Source organism: Microtus oregoni, unplaced genomic scaffold, assembly GCF_018167655.1.
Source record: "Microtus oregoni isolate MIOR12 unplaced genomic scaffold, Mior012 000028F_ref0000031, whole genome shotgun sequence".
Taxonomy (NCBI): Eukaryota; Metazoa; Chordata; class Mammalia; order Rodentia; family Cricetidae; genus Microtus; species Microtus oregoni.
Genome location: NW_024543087.1, coordinates 2,846,959 through 2,866,477, shown reverse-complemented (window position 1 = coordinate 2,866,477; position 19,519 = coordinate 2,846,959). Strand labels below are relative to the sequence as shown.

The window sequence follows — 19,519 nt, the reverse complement described above, 5'->3', positions numbered from 1 at the left end:
TACCAGTACTCTTTTAATTTATGGTTGGGGACAACCTGTGTGAGGGAAAGTTAATTACGCCCACGTGGCAGCTGGCTGGGTGGCATGTGCTGCAAGATGAAGCTCAGATGAGTTCTCCTGAGGACCCAGAGGGGGCGGGTAAAGGTGGAATTAAAACCAGCACCAGAGATGAAGTCACAAGTCAGTCTCTCTGTCTATCACTTGCATACATGGAGCTGGTACCCCGGGGACTGGCTCATGCCTAATCCACCTGTGTCCCCACAGTGCACATGAGTCACAGTTGGGTCCCGAGATCCTGGCCTCAGTGTAGACCCTGAAAACCCCACCCATTCAAAACAGACCCCAGAAGTTCTCCCACACCTCAGGCCCCAGGACCACTGGAGGCAGAGAGGTCAGGACACAGCCTTTCTGCTGCTTCTTTGTCCAAAGCACAGGTCCGAGCTGTCCTCTGGAGTTTCTGTGGAGTGGAGGAACCAAAGGAATAGCCCATGGCAGAGACGAAGAAGTGCAGCATTCCGTAGCTCAGCCACAGAACAGGCCCCCCCTGGGTCTTCTCAGCCACAGAGCGGGCGCCCCCTGGGAGCACGCCTCTTCCCGAGTCTGTGATGCACGCAGTCCCATGGCTTTCCACAGAAGACGGGCCACATAGCTCGTATGATGAAGATGGCCAGTGGGTCCGGAAGGGGAGGTCGGTACAGTTGGCTCAGAGGGAAGTGCCTTCCGTGTCCCCCATGGGATGGGACATTTTCCCAGCCCTGGCTCTGCCTCCTGAGTGCTGCTCACACCCACATGTCAGGACATGCTAAGAAAAAAACAGTCCTCGGCTCTAAGAGCATTCGGTGAACTGAGCAGAACCCGCTATCTGCAACCTGGAGGCAGAGCCGTGTTTTAGGATGGAAGGGCCGATTCCTCGAAAGTGGTCAGTGCAGACTTGTCCCTGCCTACGGCTTGCAGAGCAGAGCCAGCTGCATCTGACCTCCACGCCGCGGGGTGCCTCCATTCCAGGACACTAGCACTGCGTCTGGCTTGCTGAGGCATCTTGGTAGCTCTGCTCACATGGAGGGGCCTAGATGAGCACACAGGGATGTTCTGACAGACGACAACCTCCCCCTTGAGGAGAATGGGAGACTTAGTGTCTAACTCACCCAAGCAGGCAGGGATCCTTCCTGGCTTCTCTGGGTCAGCCCCAGAAGGGAGGAGGAGCCAGCGGCGTGGGATCTGGCCTTGTTGGTAGAAAAAGATCTGGAGAGAGTTTTGCATTTACCCCCTTGACAGTTTTACCGTGTTCTAGAATTGTCCTTTCCTCCAGAAGATACCTCAGACCCACTGAAAAGCTATCCCTGCCCTCTCTACAGGATGTTGTGAAGTGATTCATCTCCTAATTCATACATATGTTTGTGATGAAACAGACAACAGTTTACTATAGTGAGAATAGAATTGTTAAGTTCACAAGTCAGTTGTATAGAATCAGAAAAAGATCTTATGATTCTTTTCAGTGTCCATAATAGAACCTTCCAGAAAATCTACCGGACTGGGGTGTCATGGACTGGGAGCCAGGGGCCTTCACAGAGCTACAGGACCAGACTAGGGCTTGTAAAAGAAACATTCAAGAAACAGAGAAAAATGGAAAAAAAAGGGAAGCCAGAAGCTAAGAGCTTAGAAGCTTTTGCCAATAAAGTACAATTAATAGTTTTTATCTTGGCAAGGTGGGGTCTTCTGTCATCCCAGCATTCATGTGGCAGAGACAGGAGGATTATGAATTCAAAGGCTAGCCTGTGCTACACAGCTAGACTGTATGTCAAAACAAGTTTTACAGAGTCTCATTTGAAACCAGTGTGACAATGTCCCTGTATGGAGGAGAGCACAGGCGAAGAGTGCCATGGCCTTTGTTCTGTTTACACGAATGTGGCAGTTGGGCACATGGCTTTAGACCTGATCTCTCATAGACACTGTTCCATCAGACATATCCCTGCTCTGATGTTTGCCTTCTTAGGAACTCTAAAACAGTGCTCTCACCTCTTTTTTGGCTCATGAGACAGAACCTCGGGTGGGGCAGCCTTCTCATCCTGAGCAAGACAACGTCATTTCCAGCTGAGCATTCTGCAAAAACAAAATTAGGTTCATGTTCTTCTGGCTTGATGCAAGCTAGGCAACTGTACAGCTCTGAAGACAGCAGCTTTTACTTCCAGCAAGTTTGTGTGTGAGTGTGTGTGTGTGTGGGGGGGATTCTAGAAAGTGCAGGTCCAAATCACGTGGCAGCAGCTTTATAACCACACGGTCAAGTCAGGAAAGTAGGGAGGGGAAAAAAGAAAGTGGGGGGATTCACTATTTCTTTCACCCTGGCTACCTGCTTCTCACAGAGAGAGTATAGAAGGCACTCTGTGCCCTGCAAAAATGGGGTCCCTTTTTCAAGATTCTCAAATATATTTGGAAAAAAAAGTTTTTGACATTTTAGAAGTTTTTTTATACGATCTTAACAAACCCATCTTGGGCTGGAGGCGTGGTCTGGTGGATAGAACACTTGTTTAGCATGCACGACGTCCTGGGTTCTGTCCCCAGCACTGTATAAACCAGGGGTCGTGGTGCACACCTGTGATCTCAGCACTTGGTAGGTAGAGTCAGAAGAATCAGAAGTTCAAGGTCATTCTAGACGATCTAGTGAGCTCCAGGCAGCCTGGGATACACGAGCCCCTGTGTTAAAACAAAACAAGATACAGCTGAGTGAAGGCCAGAGTTTCCCCTTCTCAAAGGTCTGAAATAGCCTGGGTTTGTAGCACAACAAGACTCTGGTTGCAGCAACAGGTTGCATGTGCTCATTGGCTTCCAGGGTGTTGTTCAGAGGGGAAAATGGCTACTCCAGTGACCCCAGCTTGCCCTCCCCAGGGGACAGATTAAAAAAAGGGCTGAGTGAAGCCTGTGTCCGAGTGTGGCTGCCCACATAGGCAGAGTCCCAGTCTTCTGGAAGTCCTTGCAGGGCCCCTGGTTCAGCAGAGCATCTGGTTCTCAGTACTTTGAGCTGTGGGAGACAACAGCCCTGGGCGGCTTCAGCACTCTGCAGGGCAACAGCCACCCTGGTTTATGTATCATCTCCCCTGCCCCAACCACTCAACCCTGTGCAGATGCAGTGCTGTATCAGAATGGCCTATCCCAAGTGCCTCCTCTCCAAGCAGAAGCACACAGGTCACATGAGCAAGCAGGAGCAGAGTGGGCTAGCCTCAGCTTACCCTGCCCTCTAACACAGCTGGCCACGGGGATGTTTGCCTGTGGCACCACCCGTCACCTGTAGTCACCTGTGGGTCTCTGACAACCAAGTCAATTTTAAACCTTACCAGTTTATTTATTTATTTAAATACCTTTTTTTTTCATTTATCTTACATACCAACCAGTTTACCCTTCGTCCTCTCCGCCTGTCCCCCTCCCCACCTGCTCCTCCTCCATCCCCATTCAGAAAGGGACAGGCCTCCCATGGGCTTACACAAAGCGTGACACCAGTTCTTGTATCAGCATCGAAACCTGTAGCGAGAGACAACCTAAGTGTAAGGATTAGGATTATTGAATGAAAGGAAAATCCATTTCTGTATAAAATGTGGTCAGGTAACCAGAGTGAGCTATCATCATAGTGAGCACAAAGCCCAAATTAGTACAGGAATCCTCCGCTGGAAGGGCCTAGCTTGCTTAGCTGCTAGCAAGTAACCTCGAACAACGCCTGCAACCCGCCACTGCCACTCAGGCTGTGCTCATCATCTGTCTGTCCCCCATGGCGCTTGAAGCCCTCCAGTCGGGCCGAGACACGAATAAGGACTTCACTGGGAAGTTGGAATAGTCACCCCAAGACAGCCCACTCTTTGTACCCTCAAAAGGGAGCCCGTGAGGTAAAACCGACTTTGAACTTGCGGTTGAGTTGGGCTTTGGTGTGCAGTGTGGTCTTGGCGGCTCCAGTTTTCAGCCCAAGTACTGACTCTGACGAGCCTGTTTCCATGTCTAGTTTGTTCTCTTCCTAGAGCCAAGGATCAGGGCTAATGTTTTGAGCATCTGGGACAAACAGGAGGGCTCCGGAAAGCCCTGCGTGGGGAAACTCACTGTCTCTATGTTGTGCCCCAAGGAAGGGAGGCGCAGCTGCGTCCCGGCAGTCCATGGTGACACCGAGAGCCCGAGCACCCGGTCATCCCAGTGGTATTGTGGAGGGGACAAACCTCTGGCTTGGCTCTTCAGATAATCAGTTTTCCTGGCCTCCAGCGCTGTCTGTTGATCCTGGGAGTGGGGACGTGGATTTTTAGCAGCCTTCTCTTACCTCCCAAACCCACGTGGATGTGATGGGCTTTACTCCCGATGGCTCAGCTCCATCTCTAAAACGTTCTTCTCGGAGACTGCGCCCCTAGCGGTGGGGAGGGGCAGGTGCACATCTGACCCCGTGTGCAAAGGGGGCTGCACGTATGATTTGATCCCGCCTTGCCACCTTCTGTCACTGTGTCTTACCAATCTTTGTGCTCCTTCCCTCCTCTCAGGCCTCCTGTTGTTTTTATTCCTGGACTTTGTCGCTGTCCAAGACTTGTGATTGTTCGGTTGCCTGCTCTCCATAGCTTGGTCCATTTTTGTTGGCTCTGTAGCATGTTCTCCATTGCCTGAGCACAGAACCACTGTGCATGTCCAGTGCTAAAGCCATTGTTTCACAAACACCATTTCTTTTTTTCTTTTTCTTATTTTTTTTTTAAATTTATGTGCATTGGTGTTTTGCCTGCATGACAGTGTCAGGTACCCTGGTACTGGAGCTACAGACAGCTGTGAGCTGCCTTGTGGGTCTGGGAGTTGAACCCAGGGCCTCTGGTAGAGCAACAGTGCTCTTAACCGCTGAGCCGTCTCTCCAATCCACACGAAGGCCATTTTGATATCTCATTTGCTGTGTTTCCTTCTGTGCCTCCCACTAAAGCTCTGCCTGAGGTCCTGGTGCTGGTTACCACCCCGGTGTCACTGGGCCCTCATGGACGCAGAGCTGGGTCACGCTGCCAACATTTGCCCTCTCTAACCATCGTCTCGATTTTGTTCTCTGGATTTGTCCCCTTGCCTTCGGTCTGTGTCTCCAACCATTCTCTCCTATATTATTATTATTATTATTATTATTATTATTATTATTATTATTATTTTGTTTGCTTCATTTGGTTTTGGTTTCTGATTTTCTTTTAAGACGCAGCCAGATTTTTTTTCCTTTTCAAATCCAAGAGAAAACTTGCCACAAGAAGATTCTAGTAGTTTCTCAGCCTTTGAGTTTCTTGGTCTCTGAAGTCTACTGTCTTCCCAGGAGGCCTCTGGGGGTTGAGCTGCTGCAGGGCTGGCTGGGCAGTGGGGCGGGCACTCATCTCATGACGCCATCATGCATGTGTTTTGATGCACACCCCCCCCCCACATACTTGTTTTTTTTTCTTCCCCCCAATGTTCAAGTTATGAGTTAGGATGACCTTGACAATCACGATGTCTTTGGTAGACGCCTCCCTGTTTCTTCGCTGGCTTCTGGTGCATGATCCTTACACACCCATGATCCTTACACACCCACGATCCTTACACGTCCGTGATTTGCTTTCCTCCGACCTTGGCCGTCAGCTGCCCTAACAACAACGCTTAGAGAAGCCAGAGGCAAACACCTGTCTCTGATGGGAATCCTAGAGACCTTGGGAAAGAAGCTGCCAGAGTAGGGGGCAGGGATGGGCATGCCAGACCAGAGTGGGTTCTGGAAGTCCCTGTCGTTGTTGTTGGGGCTGCTAAGGCCACCTCCTACCATGACCATCGCAGGTGGACAGTAGTGGAACCAGCTTCCCTGAGCCCTTTTTTGTGTGAGCAGAAAAGGGAGCTTTGTGAACCTTGCCCTGCTTCCCGGTACCCAGCACCTCTCCTTGCTCCCTCCACCCTCCCTCTGGGCAGAGCGCTGGGCACCTACCTGCACAGCAAACAGTGCTGGAAGAAGGCAGACCCGAGCCCTGAGGTGAAAAACTAGAGGTGTCATGAAGGCCCCTTGGCCCTCCCCCTCCCCTGGGAGCTGGATCCACTGCTGGCCCAAGAACTCTGATGAGGAACCCTGTCTGGATTGGGCCGGAAGCTGGCATTCGATGCTCAAAAACGTGGTTATTTTTGAGGGACCACCTTCAGTCCAGAACATCGGTGTCTCGACTTCCTCGCCCAGATCCAGTTCACAAGGTAGCTCATTGCCTCTCCCACCTGTGGAGGGCCGTGCTGGATTTTAACTTTCGTCATGGTTGGTTTGGATGCGAGGAATGTGTTTATTCTCCTTCCTTCCTCTCCCAATCTAGCGCACTACCCTGGGAAGTGCATGTCCCAGACCAACTCCACGTTCACCTTCACCACCTGCCGCATCCTGCACCCCTCAGACGAGCTCACACGGGTCACGCCAAGGTAAGGGATCATAGCTCTGGGGCGGGTGGGAGTGGGGTCTGTTGGGGAATGGACTTTGTCACAAGGTGTGATGATGAAGTCGAGAGGTTCATTTGAAGGCCAGCTCCAAGCCTGGTGTGGTGGCACACGCCTTTAATCCCAGTCTTCAGGAGACAGAGGCAGGTGGATCTCTTGTGAGTCTAAGGCCAGTCTGGTCTACGTAATGAGTTCCAGCTCAGACAGAGGTGTTTACTAAGACCCTGTGAAGGAAAAATAGTAAGTTAGAACACAGGGACCTGAGTTCCATCCCCATCACCTATGTGCTTGTGATCCGTCGTGGGTGGATCCCTGGGGTGCTTGATGAGGTCCTGGACAGAGAGATGAACCCTGCCTCACTCACAAGGTAGAGGGTGCCTAAGGGACAATACCTGAGGTTGACCTCTGGCCTCTTTATGTACTCCTGTACCCACAAAATCACACCCAGCCAAGTCCAGCAGGCATAAGCACTTGCAGCTGCCCATTCTGGGTCCCATCTTTCTTTCTGAACCTTGTTTGTTCAGATCCAGAGCAGGGGGCCTGGGAAAGCCACTGCCACCGTCCTCAGTGTGGATTCTTAGGGCCTTCCTGGCTGAAGCCAACATTCCCGCAGGCCCCGGGGATGAGCCAGCGTGCTTGTTGTCCCAAAGCTTGCCAGTGGAACGTGGAGTTCTTTCACGGTAGAGTTGCTGAGTTCTGTGAAAGCCTCACCCACTCTGGAACAGACTCCAGGAAGCACTCACCGCAGCCAAACCCTAATGGCCAGCGTGAAAATCTTCTATGGTAGAGTCACATGCCTGCTCTGGCTTGTTTCCCCGGCACACCATCTGGAGAGATGCTGGTCTGTCAGGCTTGGTTCCAGCCTCATGGTTCCCTCCCTGCCTTACGGGAGAATGGTTTCCGCAACACAGGAGAGTGACCCCCCCCCTTTCTGTGTGACACAGTCTGACAAGAGCACAGAGTTAATGGACAGTGGCAGGGAGGGAGGCGAGATGGGCCAGATCAAAGAGAGCAAGCACCCCAAGGAGCACCTTAAACTATGATAATTCTCCGCAGGTCTGGTGAGGATGACGACGAAGCAGCCATTTGCCCTGTTGAACTGAGAGGAGATGTAGGGCAGAGAGTCTGAGCCCACGGGCAAGGCAGGGGGTGAGCACACGGCCAACGGAGCCTGCTCCTGCAGGGCCACGCCAAAGGGGCTGTGTGTGCAAGCGTGGTTGCCACTAACCCGGGGACAAAGGCTTCGATGTGTTTCTGTGCCGGGTTGTGCCGGGTTAACATGGCCTTGGCCATCATCACTTCTAACCCAGCTGAGTGTTGGTGCTAACGAAGGCCTAACCAAAGGTCTCACCCAGTGGGATCCCTGGATTTCTGCTTTATTTCTGTTTCCCTTGCTGCCCCGGGAGATGCTGGCTTCCAGGCCTGACTTTGTTTAGGAGAGGTTATTTTTAAAGTCACAGGATGTCTTCAGTGCAGCTAAGGGACTAGATGTGTATCTCTGGCTGAAGCTATAGGCCTCAGACTGCCCCCAGAAGTCCCATGTGGTCACCCTGGGGACCGGAAAAGCCTCGAAAATGCAGAGTAAGAGGGGGCTGACTGCCTGCGTCAAGGAGAAATGCAGTGGAGTAAAAACCCCAAACCCTTTCTGGGGATGGCTGTGCCAGTAAGCCTTTGAGCTAGAACATCCTCACCTTCTAGCAGCAATCAGCTTTTGCAGAAACCTTCCCTGTGCCTTCTGCAAACCCACCTCCTCAGCCCCAGGAGCTGCTGCGGTCTCTCCAAGTGCCCTCCACTTCCCAGAGTCCCCTGCTGAGCTAGTGTGAGATGACCTGTTCCGTGACTCCCACCCTGTGCCTGTCAACTGTAGGGGAGACCACCCACAGGTGGGGCCTCCTGGGGAGAGGTCACTGTGTCTAAGTCCTGGGGACTCTTCAGTTGCTCGTGAAGCTGGCCACTCCAGCTGAAGCCGAGAGCAGGCAGCCACGGACACGGGTGGCATGAGGCAGTGGCAGCAGGTTGTCCTCTGTGCCCCTGCCCTCAGAAGCAGGGCAGAGCTCCCTGAAAGCCAGTCTCCTGCTCCCCTGCGTCCTGGTGGCTCTCCCAGCTGGATGGCAGATGCTGTGACCTCAAAGTCTCCAATCCACAGGCCGTGGTGAAGGAGCATAGCTTCCTGTTGCGGTCATTCAGGTGTCATTACAGAGCCTGGACAGATTGACATGTGAGGTGTGGCTGTGTCTTCTGCCCTTGCCACGCAGCTATACCCCCAGGGGTTTGGGCAACAGGAAACAGGGCTAGAGCAGCAAGGGGTGGAGGATGAGCTGTGTGCTGTGCTGTGCTGTGCGGTGCTGCAGTCGTTTCTCCTGTCCAGCAGCAAGCACGCACTCGTGGCTCTGATTTGCATCTCAGGAAGATCAAGGCTCGCGGAAAGAACTGTTTGGGGAGCTTTAGTTGTTGAAGGGTCTGTTGCCAGTCCTGACACAGTGGGGCCACTTTACCCATGAATCAAATCCAGGACGGTCTACTTACTAGCCCAGTGAGACACTGAGTAAGCCCACAGCTAGCCTTGGAGCCGTGTCTTTATCTAAAGAGGAGATAGCGCTGTGCACCTCCAGGGATAAGCAAAGGGGGCAGCTTCCTGTGAACTTGAAGCACAGTCTTGTGTAAGGCTGACCCCTTCCATAAGAAATGAGGAGCAAATGCAGACAGAGCACCTGAGGGCACAGGGGTGCCTTCTCCTACCCCAGACTCCTGCACACACTGCAGGAGGCAGGGCCACTGATCCTTCTACAGACGCCTGTGATGAATGACGAGCCCCTTTCTCTTTCAGCCTTAACTCAGCCCCAGCTCCAGCTTGTAGCAGCACTGGCCACTTGAAATCCACACCAGTGGCCACGCCATGCACCCCCCGGAGACTGAGCCTGGCCGAGTCCTTCACAAACATCCGCGAGTCCACGACCACCATGAGCACGTCCCTGGGACTGGTGTGGTTGCTGAAGGAACGAGGCATCTCCGCAGCTGTGTACGACCCCCAGAGTTGGGACAGAGCCGGCAGGGGCTCCCTCCTCTACTCCTATACCCCTAGGATGGCTGTGATCCCATCCACCCCGCCAAACTCCCCCATGCAGACACCCGTGGCCTCCCCGCCCTCCGAGTTCAAGTGCACGAGCCCTCCCTACAACTTCCTGGCTTCCAAGCCGGCCAGCTCCATCCTGAGGGACGTGCGGGCGAAGAGACCAGTGAGGAGCAGCGAGAGCCAGACGGACGTGTCTGTCTCCAACCTTAACCTTGTGGACAAAGTCAGGAGGTTCGGGGTGGCCAGAGTGGTGAACTCAGGACGCGCACATATCCCCACCTTGACTGAGGATCAGGCACCTCTCCTCTGTGGAGCCGCAGGGCCAGCACAGGCTCTTGTTCCTGGGGGCCTGGTCCCCGAGGGCCTGCCTCTGGGGTGCCCCAGTGGCATCCGGCGGAATCGCAGCTTCCCCACTATGGTTGGGTCCAGTGTGCAGATGAGAGCCCCCGTGATCCTCACCTCGGGCATCTTGATGGGCGCTAAGCTCCCCAAACAGACTAGCTTGCGGTGAGGCCAGGGACTGCTGCCCTCCAGGAGACCTGTGGTGTCCTCTCTCTGCTCCCTGCCTCCTGTCTCCCACGGAGCACTTGGCACCCTTTCTCCTCTGAGGTCTACTTCTCCTGAGCTAGACAAATCAACCTTGTGCCTCGTGGGGGGTGGAGAGTAGAACTCCATACTGCGTGTACACGGGCCTTGGGGACCTTGCATCTGCTCTCTTCCAATCTGCAGGAAGCGATAGCCCTACAAGGTTATACACTCACGATGTCACCCGAGCTCACCCAGGGGAAGGTGGCGTCCTTTCTTCTTTACTCTTAAGAAGCACTGAGATTCCCAAGTGTGTTCTTATCCCATGGATAGGAATCTGGTGAATTCTGCATAAGACTGTTGGGTTGCACACCATAGCCGCCACGTGGCACAGGTCACAATGCATCCACTTCCTGGGTGTCACTGGCCTCCTTGCCCACCTGTGCCAACCGACAGTGCTGCTCACCATCAGAGAGTTGCTCTTCTGTTTGTAGGTGGTCCAACTTCTTCAAGATCTGCACTATTCTGCTCTGATGGAATGTCCGTTCCAGCTGTCCGGCTCAGAATCTGACCGGAAAAGAATGTATTGACACTCCGACGCGCCATCGGGCAGCCCCTCTATGTTCTATGTGACTCATTTTTTCCATTTTTAAAAATTTTATTAGCAGGGAAATCTCAGTACTGACAGTTTCTCTTGGTGGTTCTATGATGCCAAAATGCAAATGGCACACACACTAACTTGCTAATAACATAGCTAATTTCTGGGACCCAGTGTCGCAGCCAGGTTGATGTATGACCAGTTATCACTGTAAACAGGAACAAAGGGACAGGGGACAAGACTGTTAAATCTGTACACAGTGGAGGAAACACCACATCCTGGGTCAAGGTTGGTCAGATTTGATGAGTGCTGGCCCCTCCCCCACTCTGAAGAGGGCTCAGGCAGCGTGTTTGAGCTCTGCAGTCACTCAGTGCTTTCTTTTTGTTTGTTTGTTTTTGGTTTTTTGAGACAGGGTTTCTCTGTGTAGCCTTGGCTGTCCTGAACTCACTCTGTAGACCAGGCTGCCTTGAATTCAGAGATCCTACATCTGCCTCCCGAGTCCGGGATTAAAGGCGTACACCACATTTTTTTTTAATCCTCTTGTTTGAAAACACGAGTAAGTTTCTTCCCCAGACCTCAAGCCCTTTGTCTCCTCATCCCGTTTCTGCCCATAGGAAAAAGTCAGAGGTGCTTATGAATGGAAGAGGAATCGAGCGGCCTAGGCCTGTTGCTGTCACCCACTCGGTTATGGACGATTATTTATTATCTGTGTGTGCTGTATGCTATATTTTAATCAGATGCCTCCCCCCTTCCAGCTCCAGCCAGAGAGAGAGAGAGAGAGAGAGAGAGAGAGAGAGAGAGAGAGATATCCCACCCTAGGCATCGTATTTATTTACTTTTATCTGAGTATGACTGTATGTCTGTGTGTCACATGATCACTTGTGACAAGCAATTGTCACATGGACCCTTTCCCCAGCAAAAGATGTGTTCTTGGATGGAGTGAGGGTCGCCTTATATCCACCGAGGATGCTTTGAGAAGGTCGCCAAGCAGCAAGCTTCAGTCCCACTATTTCTAACACAGGAGTGCCGATCGTCACGCTCTCTGCCTCTGGCTGCTGTGGTGTGCGGTCGCTCCGAGTAGCTGACCTCATTTGAATGTATTGTGAAGCAGGCAGATGAGCAAAGGAGGAAGACAACCATGCCTTTGGACGGACCACGTCATGTATGCAGAGGAACCACCCATCGGCACTGGCAACACCAGTGTGAAAACCGGCCCATTAGAGGTTATTGATGCTTAGTGTAGTTAATAAACCGGAGATCAACATTAAACAACCACCACCAAACAGTGTGTTGTAATGCATCAAGATCAACAACAAAATTTTATTCGCTAATGAATATCAATAAAACAAGCTCAAAGTCTGGAGACTTGTCTTTCACTTAGCGTGTCTGTGTGTGGAGATGCATGCCTGAATGTGGTTGCCCTTAGAGACCAGAAGGGTAGTAGATCCCCTGGAGCTGGAGTCGTGGGTGGTTGTGAGCCCCCTGACACGGGTGCTAGGAACCAAACTCGGGGTCTCTGCAGGAGCAGTGAACGTTCTTCACCTTGGTTCGTAGCTTTTCACTGAGATTAGCCTCTTGAAGAGTTGACGGTATTTGGCTCCTTGGGGACAGCAAATGAAAGGCATATACTTCACACACTCCCTCCCTCCCATCCTTTCCCAATAATTTCCCAGCCAGACCCTGGTGCACTTCAGGACTGCCTGCTGCTCCATTGTATGCACCTTGTGACACACACACATGCTTCCACAAGCCAGCCCCCCACAGTCGGTCAGACTTGATTCTTGTCTTTTACCACTAAAGCATAGAACGAACAGAAACCTTCCCTGTAGGTGATTTCCCACACTAGTGTGCACATCACGAAGAGACTCACCAGGTGGGTAGTGTCAAGTTTCCTTGCATGGAGTTCTGCCAAAAGACATAAGAACCTATCGAGATGGAGGAAGTATGAGGAGGAAGGATAAACTAGGGAGGTAAACACTGGGCCGTCATGAGTGTCAGGGACATTGTGGAGAACATTTGGGGTGTGGCATCATGAGTGCTAGTCAGGGACACTGAGGGTTTGGCATCATGAATGTCAGTTCCCACCATTTGGTAGTGACAACCCTGGGGAAAGCCACTGAACTGTCTTTGGGGTTTTTTACCTTCTGAATCTGTGAGGAGGGACAGTAGACACTCGGGTTGGTTTAGAGCACTTACCAGTGTTGGGCAATGAGCTGGACATTTTTATGTCAACTTGACAGAAGCTAAAATTATCTGAAAGGAGGGAACCTTAATTGAGAAAATGGCTCCATTAGATGGGTCTGTAGGGAAACCTGTAGGGCATTTTCTTAATCAGTGATTGATGGGGGAGGCCCAGCCTATGGTAGGCGGTGCCATCCCTGGGCTGGTGGTCCTGGCTTCTATAAGAAAGCAGACTGAGCAAGCCAAGAGGAGCAAGCCAGGAAGCAGTGCCCTCCACAGCTGATGGATCAGCTCCTGCCCCCAGGATCCTGCCCTGTTAGAGTTCCTGTCCTGACTCCCTTAAGTGATGAACAGTGATATGGAAGTGTAAGCCACATAAACTGTTTCCCCAGCTTACTGTGTGGTCACGGTGTTTCATTGCAGCAATAGAAACCCTAACTAAGACAGGCAGCATCTTGGGCGCTGCTGAGAAACATCCCTGTTCTATTGGAGTTATCTGCCTGGAGAAGGTAGTCGCACCCACAGAACAGGAGGGGCCCAGCTGATGTGGGGCTGATGAGAGGCCTGCTTTGGATTAGCAGTACCCAGAAATCTCTCCAGGGAGGGAGAGGCTTTCACATGTGAGATCTGAGGCAGGCAGGAACGTTTATTTGAGCAGAGGGAGCAGCTGGTGAGGGGCAGGGTGTGTTTGAGTAGTGACAGGAAGCAGTTTAAGGTGGGGTGAGCTTATTGTAGTTTGCACCTCAGGAGAATACAGTCTGTCTATCACAGAAGGGAAGGACAGTGCAGGACCGTTGGGGACATTTGGTCACACTGTGCTGGCAGACAGGGAGACTGAGCTAGCAAGCCTCAAGGCCAGTCCCCAGTGACATACTTTCTCCAGCGAGGCATTGCCTGCTAAAGGCTCCTTCACAACCTTCCCACAGAGAGTCACAAGCTGGGGACCAAGTGTTCAAGCACACAGACCGACTGGGGACAGCTCACATTTAAACCACACAGAGACTAACCATGGGGGGAGGGCAGGGGCCCTGGTGCCACATGGGTGCTGCCCTGGGCTCCTCTCTCCCCTGGCGTTAAACACTGAGCTACATACTGATGGAATAAGAGGGGTTCATTATCAGAGCCCCCAACTGTGGTTCAGGAACCCCTGTCACCGGCAGCCTGGAGGGAAAAGAAACACTCATAGTAAGTCAGTGTGCTTTTTGGATAACACAGGGACCCTCAGAGTTGGGCCCACAGGTCTGTATTGAAAGAAAAAAGTAATTCTCAATCCTCTGAGAATTGCATACAATATATTTTAACCATTCACTGGCAACTCCATAACTTCTCCCACTCCCATCTCCCTACACGTTCCAAATTCATGTTCCACCCCCAGCCGAGATTGTTGCGCCTGAGGACAAATGACCCTGAAGAGGAAACTGGTTTTTAGCTACGAGGAAAGAAAAAGACTAAGCACACAGTTTGCTGTGCAACCAGACCTGGAGGGGGAAGCTTGCTGTGTCGCTTTCCCCGTTTCACTGCCAGTCCTTGCTAACCCCGTCCGGTTCCCTCCTAGGCTCACTAGCCAATCACCACGACAGGAACTGAGCAGACAAGGAAAGGAAGGGGTAGGAGAGGTCCTGATACATATTATTCGTTGGGGACCGATACACCTCATCTCTCCAGCAGGCTGAGGTCCAGGTTATGGGAATAGCCTGGGATGAATCTTAGGATCTACGGACAGATGGTCTAGTTTTACAGGGGCGGGTAAGGAGGATATTACACAGCCCCACACAGGACCCCACTGAGCAGTGGAGAAGGAGAGATGACAACAGATGAATCTCAACAAAAACATGTCCGGTCTCACGGAGACATGAGGACTCAGTACCATGTACTGCCCGGGAGCGGGATGGCAGGTGTATCGCAGGCCTTGAGTATGAGATCAAAGAAAATAGTCACAGGCCTCCCCACAGCTCCGGCAGTACCACAGTCAGAACCTGGAACCATCTGGGAGAAGGCCGGCAGAGAGACGCGTCAATATGAATTCCCGGAAGCGTATAAGAGAGATTAGTTTAAGATAAAGGGCAGGACGAGAAAATGATGTGTTATTTCTGAGCTCTTGGGGGCCATCATAGCCTAAGAGGAGTTTGTCTCCCTTGCCGGTAGAGGGCGCTCAGAGATAAAAGACGACCGCGGGCACTGGCTCTGGAGACCAAGAGCAACATTGTTTGCTTTCCACTGAAAAGCAATTAAGGGCAGGTGCCTGTTCTGCCTGGGTTCAAGGCTGGGGAAAGTGCCCAGCGAGGGGACTGGCCTCTCATCAGTGGGCTTTCTCCCTCCTGCTCTTGCAAGGTTTTCTGAGCTCTCTCAACCTTGGGCTGCTCTGGGGATCCAGATGACTTCTAGTGCAGGGGGCAGGGGGCAGCAGATGTTCTCATGAGTACAGCTAAGTGAGTCTCCTGCTTGGGGCATTACGAGGCCAGGGTAAATTCTCCAAGTGAGCTCAGGAGAAGCACAACAGCAGAAAATAGCGTAGCAGCATTCAATCAGGAGGAAACACATCACACGCCCTCCTGCTACACCTGGATCATCCAGAAAGCACCTTAAAATAGTTACAAAAATGCTATGTGTTATTAAGACATCACCCCACCTTGGGCATGAACCAACCTAAAGCCAGGCTTTAATTGTCAACTTGACAACACCTGGAATCACCTGGGAGGACAATCTCATTGAGGGATGTCTAGTTTGGTTGGCCTATGTGCGTCCCTGCGTGTGTGCCTGTGTGTGTGTGTGTGTGTGTTGTACATGAAGAGCTGGTGTCTTAATTAAGCTAATCTATATGGAATAACCCACCCACTGTGGGCAGCACCATTCCATTCCCTAAGCAGGGACCCTGAACTGATTAAGAGTGGAGAAAATCAAGCTGGCTGTAGGCGCTCAGCCTACGGCCTCTACCTCAGCTGGGCACCATTGAAGCCAGGTGGTCTCTTGCCTCAGGCGCTGGCTCACTAGCGCTCTAGACCCTGCTGGGGTGTGGTTTTCCCCTGGCTCTCACCACAGGGTGTCGCTGTTGCATTGCAGTTCCCTCAGATTAAAAGCTCCCACCTGGGAGAGAAACTTAAACAGGAGGACGGGAAGGGAAGCAACAGATATTTCAGCTTCAATGCGGGATGTTTATATGGGGGTAAAATGGTGGGGGGTTCTAAAAGGAGGTGAAGAGCAGGAAGTTCCCAATAGCTTCAGGAAGTCCCTGGAGCTGAACGGATTCACTAGACCCCCACCCACCCCAGTATGTAAGTAGGAAAGACTGAAGAGGGGGGATCTCTGTGATCAAGCCAGGTTTATTAATAGGTGCCAATCAATACACTCACAATAAAGACTGAGGCTGCAATGCTGCCGCAGGCCCTACCGCTACACCGCCTCTGTTCCCATTCCAGCCTCCTCATTCCCAAAATTAGGGGGTGGGGGACCTCAACCGAGCCACGAGCGCTTGCTCCCAGTTCTTCCACCTCCCAAGAGAGTGTACACCTCTTCCCTCCTGATTTTATCCAGTCAGCACCTCTGGAGAAGACCACGCCCATTGGGTCAAGCCTCCCCAATCCACGATACCATTGGTTTATCAGATCAAATTCCTACAATTCCAGAGAGTGCTGAAAGTCGCTCTCTGACAAGATTAGTTGGCTAGAAGAGGCTCAGGCCACCTGAGCCACCCGGAGAGGACACTAGCCAGCCGCTGAGCTGCCTGCGGGCTGTGCAGGGTGCTCCAGGCTCCCAGCTTTCGGGAGCTGTCACCCCCAGGCTCCCAGCCTTGGGGAGCTGTCACCCCCATGCCGGGGTGAGCTTTGGTAATGCAACTGCCATTGAGTCGTTTATGCTTCTGTAGCTGACCACAATAAAACTCATGGGTTCTCCAAGTTGAACTGCGGTGCTATCCCGTCTGTTGTTGGTTCCCTATCTCCTGTCCAAGGTGAGTGGACAATTGTTCATGTCTCTCCAGAAGTAGTGACACAGAACAGCCACCACAACCCTCATTGCAGGAATAACATCCAGGTGGTGCATTCACCTTGGAGTTCTAGGCTGCCCCTTCTCAAGACATCAGCGTCACCCATGACATCTGGATCACCCATGACACCTGCATCACCCAAGACACCTGCATCACTCATGACAACCTGCATCACCCATGACAACCTGAATCACTCATGACATCTGGATTACCCATGACACCTGCATCACCCAAGACACCTGCATCACCCATGACAACCTGCATCACCCATGACAACCTGCATCACCCATGAAATCTGGATCACCCATGACAACCTCCATCCCCCATGACATCTGGATCACCCAAGACACCTCCATCACCCATGACAACCTGCATCACCCATGACATCTCTATCACCCATGACATCTGGATCACCCAAGACATCTCCATCACCCATGACACCTGTATCTCCCATGACATCTCCATCACCCATGACACCTGCATCTCCCATGACATCTCCATCACCCATGACACCTGCATCTCCCATGACATCAGCATCATCACCCGTCTCAGTTTTATCAACTCCTTACCCATTCCCTTTGCTCCCTGAGTCCCACTGAAGTAGGGTTCTGATTCCTGCCATTATTTGCCCTGTGCTATCCCAATGTTCCCTTTTCTTTGTCAGTCTTACAACACCCATGTTCTCTAGCTTGGGGAGTCTCTCAGTGCTCTCAAGCTCACCTAGCATGCACAAGGTCCTAGGTTCGATCCCCAGTAAGAACCCACAATTCTCTATAGTCCCTCCTTTGAAATCAGAGCCTTATTGTGGGTTATGATTTAATTTCTCCACCACCCATGTCACACTCACCCACCACATACCACCTCAGGTGACCTGACCCCTTTCCTTGTTGGGAGTAGAGCAGTTTTCATTTCAAAAAGACCCAAGCCATGTGTCCTTCCTAACGTGACACAGATGCACAGGGAAGCAGGGAAGTCAGGACTGTTGACTCAAGACCTGCTCAGACACAGAGGCTCTGGCTCACTTCAGCATCCTAGTGTGTGCCTGGACCACATCCCAGGAAACAGCTGCAGTTTTGTTATTGTGCATGTGATATACACATGTGTTACATGTTGGAGCATGAGCACATGCCTGTGGAGGCCAGAGGTCAGTCTCAGATGCCATCATCTTCAGTCTCCACCTCGCACCGAGGTGCCTGGTCTCTTTACTGACCCTAACGCCCACCAGTTCTCTGCACTGGCTGACCAGAGAGCTGTGGCATCTGCCCGTCCCCATCCTGACCAGAGAGCTGTGGGATCTGCCCGTCCCCATCCTGACCGGAGAGCTGTGGGATCTGCCCGTCCCCATCCTGACCGGAGAGCTGTGGGATCTGCCCGTCCCCATCCTGACCGGAGAGCTGTGGGATCTGCCCGTCCCCATCCTGACCAGAGCTGTGGGATCTGTCCATCCCCATCCTGACCAGAGAGCTGTGGGATCTGCCCGTCCCCATCCTGACCAGAGCTGTGGCATCTGCCCGTCCCCATCCTGACCGGAGCTGTGGGATCTGCCCGTCCCCATCCTGACCAGAGCTGTGGGATCTGCCCGTCCCCATCCTGACCAGAGCTGTGGGATCTGCCCGTCCCCATCCTGACCAGAGCTGTGGGATCTGCCCGTCCCCATCCTGACCAGAGAGCTGTGGGATCTGCCCGTCCCCATCCTGACCGGAGAGCTGTGGGATCTGCCCGTCCCCATCCTGACCGGAGAGCTGTGGGATCTGCCCGTCCCCATCCTGACCAGAGAGCTGTGGGATCTGCCCATCCCCATCCTGACCAGAGCTGTGGGATCTGCCCATCCCCATCCTGACCAGAGCTGTGGGATCTGCCCGTCCCCATCCTGACCAGAGCTGTGGGATCTGCCCATCCCCATCCTGACCGGAGAGCTGTGGGATCTGCCCGTCCCCATCCTGACCGGAGAGCTGTGGGATCTGCCCGTCCCCATCCTGACCGGAGAGCTGTGGGATCTGCCCGTCCCCATCCTGACCAGAGCTGTGGGATCTGCCCGTCCCCATCCTGACCGGAGAGCTGTGGCATCTGCCCGTCCCCATCCTGACCGGAGAGCTGTGGGATCTGCCCGTCCCCATCCTGACTGGAGAGCTGTGGGATCTGCCCGTCCCCATCCTGACTGGAGAGCTGTGGGATCTGCCCGTCCCCATCCTGACCAGAGAGCTGTGGGATCTGCCCGTCCCCATCCTTTGAGCACTGGGGCCACAGTTTCAGGCCACCTCACTCTGCTTTTGTGCAGGTACTGCGGACTTGCACTCTGGTCCTTGTGCTAATCCCGCAGGCACTGTACCCATGGAGCCATGCTCCCAGACTAGTAAATAACATTTTAATAAGTACATGGAAAAAACAGACAACAGCTTCAGCAGGTTCTAGTGCAGGTCAAAGATCAGGTCACCCAGGTTCCACATCCATGTTTGTTTCTCAGATAGAGTCAAACAATAACCACGTTGTCTGTCTGCTGTGGCCAGAGAGGACTAGAGAGCCAGCTTGTTCTTTCAGTAGCTGTAAATGCAATCTTTCTTCCTGGAAACAGAGAAAGCCCCAGAGACTCAGAAGTCTTCACCTTCCTGGACTCAGCTGCAGGCTTGTTCAGGTGAAAGATGGTCTGAGGTCTGAGGTACAGGAAGACTCCAGGGGCAGGTGTGCGTGTTAGCTCATGTGTGGATATGGTGTGCATATGTGTTTGTGTGTGCATGCATGCTTG

General features: G+C 52.6%; 1 protein-coding gene across 9 annotated transcripts in view; it reads left to right on the top strand.

The window, feature by feature from the left end:
• Trak1 (trafficking kinesin protein 1) overlaps nucleotides 1-11,972 on the top strand; it is a 114,474-nt gene extending 102,502 nt beyond the window's left edge. For all 9 annotated transcript variants that reach the window (XM_041677381.1, XM_041677375.1, XM_041677372.1 and 6 more), the window contains 2 exons: nucleotides 6,300-6,402; nucleotides 9,245-11,972. In XM_041677381.1, the coding sequence (XP_041533315.1) occupies nucleotides 6,300-6,402; nucleotides 9,245-10,001 (860 nt within the window). In that variant the 3' untranslated portion in view covers nucleotides 10,002-11,972. The remainder of the gene's footprint in view (nucleotides 1-6,299; nucleotides 6,403-9,244) is intronic.
• Nucleotides 11,973-19,519: the final 7,547 nt, after the last annotated feature.